We start from the raw sequence: 8,734 nt of genomic DNA on the forward strand, positions 1-8,734 counted from the left end.
TGAGTTCAAGCCCCAGTACCAGCCCTTCACGGAACAAAAAGACAGTAAGAGCTGATGACAGGTTATTCATGGAAGGGTGAGAAGTAGGTAGCAATTTTACATGATATCCAGGGGTCTGGAGGACTAGCTCAGTGGAAGAACACTTGCCTAGCATATGTTAGGTCCTGGGTTCAGTCCTGCACCCTGCAAATAAAAACGTAACCAGATACCTGCAGGTGAGAAGATAAATGACATCATTTATGGGATGGGGAAAAGTGGAGGAGGAACTCGCTGGTGAAGAAGAATGTCAAAGACAGATACCAGAATATGGAAGATTCAGGTGGCTCTGCACTGGCCTGAGTGTTGAGAAGCTTGCATTGGACCTTTCCTTGTGGCCAAGGGTCGTATGTAGGAAAGACAGACAGTATGCTTTTCCTCCCATATCTTCCTGGTTCTAGAGTGCTTGGGATGGAGTCTCAGGGACATCTGGAGATCCCTCACACCACTGGATCCGCACAGAGATGGCAGAAGGAAGGACAACCTGGTGGAGAGCCACCAATACCCTTAGTCCTGGCACTCTGCTAGGGCCCCTGCCTGGGGAGCTGCCACCCGTAGCTGGGAACAGCAGTGCGCTGCCCACTCTGAACCTCCTCTCCCTTGGCTACTCTTAGGATAAAGGTGATCCCTGGAATGTGATGATCCTCCCCCCCTTTACCCCCAGCAGAGAGAAAATGGGTCTTCCCAAATGTGGAGCCTTTGGGGGCATTAGGAACACCTGTAGAGTGAGATGCTATTAGCCAAGTACCTAAGTGAGAAAGCCATCCATGAACCAAAGTCAGCAAGCCAGAAGAGCAGATCTGAGAGTGCCTTCTAAAGTTATGGGGTGGTGGCAGGACTTGGGGGACATGAAATCAGGCACAGAGGTAGAGGAGGAAGCTGGTGGTAAGCAAGGCTGGTGCCCTCGGCTGGGCTTCCACTACTCATGTTGACAGATGGGAACACCACAGTGAACCTTGCCACTTGGCCATAGCCTGCTGGTTGTGATACCCTACCAGCAGTGGTGCCCTGAGGCAGTGGTACATGGCAGTGGTAATGACTATAGGCGTACTATTCAGCCGGAGTACTGTGCAACAGAGGTGCCTCACAGCCCTAGTACTTTAGCTATGCCAAGATTGAATCCCAAGGCATCTCTCTATCCAGTCCTACTTTATGTATGTTTGCAGGGACTAAAAAAGCTTCCCTTTCCTTTCTAAATGTGGCCCATCTATTCACATGCATGTATGAAAATAAAGAATTGGATCAAAGCACATTTGTACCTATAAAAATATAACAGGGAAGCCCCTTTACCCAATTAATATAGACACTAATAAAAAGAAAGAACACTTCAAATTTAAAATTCCCCACACCGGCCGGGCGCTGGTGGCTCACGCCTGTAATCCTAGCTACTCAGGAGGCTGAGATCTGAGGATCGCGGTTCAAAGCCAGCCCGGGCAGGAGAGACCGTGAGACTCCTATCTCCAATAAACCACCAGAAAACCGGAAGTGGCGCTGTAGCTCAAGTGGTAGAGCGCTCGCCTTGAGCTGAAGAGCTGAGGGACAGCGCCCAGGCCCAGAGTTCAAGCCCCATGACCGACAAAAAAAAAAAAAAAATTCCCCACACCGGAAAGTCAAATTGGTCCTATTTTTGCCTGAAAATAAGCAAGTTAAGATGAAAGTCTGGGTTCACAGTAATGCAGTCATACACAAGACCATGTAGAAACTGAAGTATTTGGGGGAAGGGGAAAGCATAGATAATTTAAAAAATTAATTCAATCTCTCTGGGAAACTGAGTGAAAGGTATTCATTTCATGAGTCTCGATTTGTCAAACTTAAACAAATAATTAAGTGTGGAAGAGGGGAGAATTCATCCTTTAAGTTTTCCCCAGATTCTTGCTGTGTTTCTTCAAAAAAGGAAAAGTTTAACCTCTCCAAAGCAGGCATGTGATGGAGTGCTTCTTGGGCATGATGTTTGAAAAGCAAGGAAGCAAATTCCAAAGTTCATCTGATCATAATGAATACTATTTATCCATAGACTTACTTGAGATCATTTGTCTCATTGGAGTTGAAGACTGTGAAAAAGAAAAGGTCAGAATAAAAGAGCTGTTAACTAAACAGAGAAACAAATGCCTGTGCTGTAACCAATCTGATAAAGGCTCTGATCTGTTTTGGAGGCTAAGGGAGATTCTCTGTGTCCATTGTAGAAATTATAGAATTTCCCATGAAGCATAGATTTCTCAAGACACGCCCTATTCTCTGCCTAACACTGCTTCATGTACCATGAGCTCACAGGAGTCCCCCCTCCAGCTCCATGCCTGTTTTCTCCCCCCTCTCCCCTCCCCCTCTCTCTCTGTGGCCCTGACTTTATTCATTTCTCAGTGTGAGTCTGAGGAACACCATACCTTCTAGAGCATCCTCGGAATCTACAGCAAGCTCTGGGTACCACAACATGCACCAGACTTTAAGAGAGATAAATAGGGAGTCCGAAGAAAGATGCATTCTTGGCTTCCATGTTGGTGGGTGACTCTTACTCATTTTCTTCCCTGCATTTCTCTAGGGAGAAAATCCATTACATTCGTACAGAGGGCAACCACGGACTTGAGAAGTTGTCCTGTGATGCGGATCTAGTCATTCTTCTCAGGTAAAGAGCCAAAGCTGAGAAAATGCTAGAAAAGCTGAGCTTGGCGATTCCATACTGCAATCACCCTGAATCACACTCACCATCATTTGTTCTAGAAGTCTCTAGACACTAAGACTGAAGAAGGGCTCTCACCCTTGTACCTGCTGTGCACCCCTAGATAGGTCACTAGATTTACAACTGGGCCCCAAGCACAACATAAAGTTCTTGATGGAGATTTTTTTGTAGGATTAATCAGACCTTTCAAAAAAAAACCAGAATGTTTAAGTGAGATGTACGCCTAAATCTGATCACTTTTGTTCTTGGTGAGAACTCTGACTGCCATTGCTCTGTGAACACTTTCTTCAAAGATGGATTGCTAATTTTTCTTTCTCTTTTCTTAATCTTTGCAGTCTCTTTGAAGAAGAGATCATGTCCTACGTACCTCTACAGACTGCCTTCCACCCTGGCTACAACTTTTCTCCCCGGTGTTCACCCTGTTCCTCACCTCAGAACTCCCCAGGTAACTTGGGAATCTGGCCTGATACTACCTGTAAGCGGCCATATGTCCTCCACCAGCAGAGGGAAGCAAAGGACAGCTCTGTGTGGGAGGGGGGGTGTGTGCACACATTCCCCCTGTTTATCCCTCTCATTCTCTAAATCAGGCACGGACAGACACTTGTTTTTACGTCTCCAAGTTAGAATGGGGCTTGTTTACATTTAAATTTCAACACAGTATTTCAGAATATAAGAAAATGATCTTTTTAAGGAAAAGATTCCAATGCCCAGCAACTTTGCGTTGGAACTTGGCCATCCTACACGTTCACATAGTTTCACAGTACAGCAGAGATGAACAATAGCAAGAGAAATGGCATGGCCTCCAAACTTACTTTTCTGTCCCTTTACACAGAAAGCTGGAATCCCTGTGCTAGATTTCTATTGCATTAAAAGACACTCTTCAAGCATTTCAATAAGAAGAGCCTTTTGGCAGATTTCTGTTGGCTACCAATTCTAGTAACATGTTCTCATTCTTGTGTTTCCACAAAGATTCCAAAGAGTTTTCTTAACCCCACATGAAATGATTCATCTTGTGTTTTCTTTTTTTGGGGGGAGGGTCTGGTCGTGGGGCCTGAACTCTGGGCCTGGGCACTGTCCCTCAGCTCTTCAGCTCAAGGCTAGCGCTCTACCACTTGAGCCACAGCTCCACTTCCCACTTTTTCTGGTAGTTTATTGGAGATAATAGTTTCCAAGACTTTCTTGCCCAGGCTGGCTTTGAATCGTGATTCTCAGATCTCAGCCTCCTGAGTAGCTAGGATTACAGGGGTGAGCCACCAGCGCCAGGCTGTGTGTGAGACTCTTATCTCCGATTAATCAGAAAAAAAATGGAAAAGGAGATGTGTTCAAATGATAGAGCCTTGAGCAAAAAAGCCAGCCTAGAATGAAAGACCCTGCATTCAAAAAGACCCTGCATTCAAGCACACGCACGTGCACACACACACACACACACACACACACACACACACACCAGTATCTTCTTTTCTTTATTTCTTTTTTTTGTTGTGAAAATACTGTACAGAGGGGTTACAATTACATGGGCAAGATAATGAGTACATTTCTTTTTTTTATAAAGTTTTTTTTTTATATTGTAAAGATACTATACAGAGGGTTACAGTTACGCCAGTATCTTTTTTATGTTACTCCCTCCAAATAGACATCCCAATGCCATAGTTAAGGAAATGTCCAATGCTTACTACATCTGACAAACAACATAACCCAGGATTCATTGTCTGGGGTGGGTGGAGGGTGAGGGACAGAAGCTTTGTTAGAGCCAGTAGCTGGACAATTAAACATTTCCAATGTGCACAGCGTGACCTACTTTTCAGGAGCTTGCCGTTAGGGGGAGCTGTTGGCCTATGTTGATCTGCCATGCTTCAGAGGTTGTTTGCATCTTACACATCTGTCTGCATGCAGCCTTTGGTCAGGGAACAAGATTTTATCTGCATCTCACACTTCCGTCTGCATGCAGCCTTTGGTCAGGGAACAAGACTTTAACTTCCTTGTATGGGTAGGATATCAAACTGCAAAAAGAGAAAGAAGAATAAAGAGTTAGATAAAAGAGAATGCAAAATTACCTGGATTACTTTTATGTAAAAGACTCGACCAAAGGTATCACTGATGCTATGAATCTATGTAATCATTCAATTGTTTTTGTTAAGCTACTTAATTTTTTATTCTCTGGATTTGACCATGGGATCCAAGATTATGTAATACAAATACTTTAGTGTTAAAAACTGTAATTCCCATTAGGTGGGCCTTTGTGAAATTTACCTGATTGCTACAGAGGCAGAGAACCCTAGAAGTCATTGCAAAAACACTTTGTAAAGCTTAAATCTTTTAAAAAAAAATGTAAAGTAGTAATCATGTTCACATGGGCTCTCAGCCGAGACTTCTCCCAGGTATTCAATCAGGCTCACAAAAGTCCACCCAGCTCCACACCAGTATTCCTTCTCTGTAGAAGGACAAGTATTTGCATAACTTGCCCTAACATGCCAGCCCCCATGTAATAGCTTCTTTATTAGGCTCGCCATAAAACAAAATTGTTTAACCAATGAGCCCTGTCCCATTTGATATGACTCTTGTCCACCTCTGAAGCTTTGTTTTTGCACCAGTTCAATTTTTACAAGTTGTGTTCCAGATAAACCAGAGCATCCATTTTCATTCTGCCACAGGATTCTTAACACATGCTGATCCTTGCTCTGTACTATTCTTCTCCTAGCTCATTAGTTCTCTCAGTTAGAGGGAGGTTTTTCAGCCAGGCATGGTGGCACCCTCATGCAGTCCCAGTAGCTGGGAGGCTGAGGCAGGAAGATTGTGAGTTCAAGGCCAGTCAGAGTCATAAGGCAAGACCTTGTGTCCTTATTCTTCAGATCTTTACAGGGAAGCCTTCCTGGGCTTGTCAGCATGTTCTGGAATATCAAGGCACTGTGCTCCTTTTCCTTCCTGGGTGGAGATCATTTCTTCCCTAATGAAATGCTTATTTCCACGAATTTACTGCTATACAAACTCTATATGGTTAGCTTAGTACCAGAAGTACAGTAAATAAAATGACTTGGGCCATCTCACTAACAGGTGGATAAAGTACATCTAAGTAATCACTCCACAAATCACAAAAGCATAAAGTCAAGAAATTGTTGCTGTAGTTGTGTTGTCATTGTTGTAAAAATCTGCCTGTAGGGTGCAAGGTAATCAAGTAAAGCTTCTAAATGCTCTGGGCATCAGCATCAGTACCGGCATAGAAGCACGACAAGCATATAGTAAAGAGCTACTGCCCCACCAGGAATGTGCTTCTGGTGGACTCTACTTACATGCTGGACATGCTCACACAAGCCTGGAAATCCCAGCTATTCAGGAGGCAGAGACAGGAGTATCAGGGCTTACAGCCAGCCCCCAAGATTAGGGCACCCTTATCTATTTAAATAAAAAACACACCTGAAAGCAAAAAAAAAGGGAAGTGTGGCTCAAGTGGTAGTGCATTTGCCTCAAGAGCTTGAGGCCTTGGATTTAATTCTCAGAACCAAAAGAAAATTAAAAACTAAATAAAAGAAGAAGCTTTAACTGCAGGCCCTGTGCTTCTCTCTCTGCAGGTTTACAGAGAGCCAGTGCCAGAGCACCCTCCCCGTACCGGAGAGACTTTGAGGCCAAGCTCCGCAATTTCTACCGAAAACTCGAAGCCAAAGGATTTGGTCAGGGTCCAGGGAAGATTAAGTGAGTGCTCCAGGGTTCCGCTGTGAGTTCAGAGGACAGGCTTTCCCAGCCATTGATCCTCTGTAGATCTCTGTCGTTGTTTTGTGGGGATTGGCCACCCAGTGTGGCAGCAATTAAAGGAGAAAAAGGAGCAAGTAAGGGAATTGGAGGGAAAGAGGAAGAAGTTGGAAGAAATGCAGGAGAGAGAAGGAAGGGGAAAGGAAATGAAACCAAGGAAAGGAGAAAGAAAAGGAAGAGTGGATTTCAGACAAAGGCATCTGAACTAGATCTTTTCAGAAAACCAAGAATCTTGAACTGAGTAGGGAAAAACTGAACTGAGTAAAAATAAAGGAATAAATAAAAAGCTTATGTATCTTTTTGCTTGTTCTTGGATAGAACATAGTATAGATTCTCTGTGACTTTGCAATTGAAGAATAAGTAAAAGATGTATGTTATTGTTTTGATTTTTTTCTTTTTCAGTTTATTATCTTTCTTCTTGAAAATCCAGCCTCAAATTTAAGAATTCTAATTGAAGAAATTCTAATTGAAGAAATCCCTATTAATTGAATCTTTAAGTAGTCAACTACAATAGGATGTATCCAATAATAAGTGTACACATTTTCCACATCCACCGATGGTTTGACAAGGCTTAAGTCCATGCCTGATGGGATCCATGCCTGTCCTCTCACTTTGAAGTCTGAGGCTGTATACCTGTATCCTCCTAACTCACATGTGGCACTGTCCAGTGGCCCGCCCTCAGAGCCCGAACTCACCAGAACTTCTCCTTTTCAGGCTTATTATTCGTCGAGACCACTTGTTGGAGGGAACTTTCAATCAGGTGATGGCCTATTCCCGGAAGGAGCTACAGAGAAACAAGCTCTACATCACCTTTGTTGGAGAGGAGGGGTGAGAACCAGGGGGGTTTATACAGACGCCTTGATGTGCACAGACCAGAGCCTCAGGATCAGGGGCGAATTTTCTCAAGAAAGGGCAGGATAGCTAGAAGCCTTTGCCCCCCCCCACCCCGGTAACTCTGATCATGGCCTCTCTAGAGGCCCTTCTCTCTCCAGGTATATGCTAAGCTTTAGGCTTTTGGCTCTTCAAAAACCTAGGGTTATTGGCATGTCCTAGAGTCTGAGATTACATGGCCAAAAGTGCGTCCTATTGTGTATCTAATAGAAATAAAGCTCATCTTTCCAAAGTGCCATACACAGCTGCATACCAAACCTCTCGTGTGCTTTTTTATTTGTATAAAATCATGGAAATCACTTAAGTGGGAGGCAAGTCCACTTAAAAGAATATGAAAATGGACTAGAAATCTTTTCAATACACACATATACACACACAACTGCAGAAAGTCCTTTTATGTTTCTCATGACAAAGGCCTTCTTTGTAATGGGCCAACTGTATGTTTTGTCTGGTAGATATTAGATGATTGGAAGAAAGGCTTCCTTGCCATGAGAGTTAATAAACCAACTAGATACCTGGTTAATAATGTCCTCAACCTTCTTCTTTTCTTCCATAAATTGACACCCATCTTGGGATCCACTCTAACGAGTTGAGATGGCCTCTGCTTTCCCCAGACCCCAATTCTAAAGAGCTTGCGAGAATCTGGATAGGAGATTTCACTTCTGACCACAAACTGATCGTCCGTGATCTATGCTTCCTTTGCAGGCTGGACTACAGTGGTCCTTCTCGAGAGTTTTTCTTCCTTTTGTCTCAGGAGCTCTTCAACCCTTACTATGGACTCTTTGAGTACTCTGCAAACGATACTTACACGGTGCAGATCAGCCCCATGTCTGCGTTTGTAGAAAACCATCTTGAGTGGTAAGAATTATCATCTTCCCTTTCTTATGGTAGAAAGTTCTTATTTAACCAGAAGGCAACAGCATTGTTCTAAGGTCACTACATTTAGAGCTTTAGGCCAGATATTATGAGGGGTGACAAGATGGATCGCAGACCATTCTGCGATCAGAAGTAAGCATGAATTGATCTTTATCCATCACATGAAATAAATTACTAAGGACACCAGTAATATAACAACTACAGACTTGAAGACTAAGAAGACACAGGTAGTTGGCCATTGGTGGCTCATGTTTGTAATTCCAGCTACTCAGGAAGCTGAGATCTGAGGATTGTAGTTCAAAGACATTCCAGGCAGGAAAATCCTTGAGACTTTTATCCTCTTATCTCCAATTAACTACCAAAAAACCAGACCTGGAGATGAGGCTCAAGTGATACAGTGCTAAAACCAAGCAAACAAACAAAAACATCTCAAGGACAGTGCCTAGGCCCTGAGTTCAAGAGAAGAAGGGGGGGAGGAGAAGGAAGAGAGGAGGAGGAGGAGGAGGAGGAGGA

At 43.6% G+C, this 8,734-nt stretch overlaps 1 protein-coding gene across 1 annotated transcript in view; it reads left to right on the forward strand.

The window, feature by feature from the left end:
* Hecw1 (HECT, C2 and WW domain containing E3 ubiquitin protein ligase 1) overlaps positions 1–8,734 on the forward strand; it is a 163,979-nt gene that overhangs the window by 121,123 nt on the left and 34,122 nt on the right. The window contains exons 17-21 of the mRNA XM_013033006.1: positions 2,573–2,656; positions 3,046–3,155; positions 6,277–6,397; positions 7,169–7,282; positions 8,051–8,203. Of these exons, the coding sequence (XP_012888460.1) occupies positions 2,573–2,656; positions 3,046–3,155; positions 6,277–6,397; positions 7,169–7,282; positions 8,051–8,203 (582 nt within the window). The remainder of the gene's footprint in view (positions 1–2,572; positions 2,657–3,045; positions 3,156–6,276; positions 6,398–7,168; positions 7,283–8,050; positions 8,204–8,734) is intronic.

This window comes from Dipodomys ordii, unplaced genomic scaffold (genome assembly GCF_000151885.1).
Source record: "Dipodomys ordii isolate 6190 unplaced genomic scaffold, Dord_2.0 Scaffold161, whole genome shotgun sequence".
In the NCBI taxonomy this organism is placed as follows: Eukaryota; Metazoa; Chordata; class Mammalia; order Rodentia; family Heteromyidae; genus Dipodomys; species Dipodomys ordii.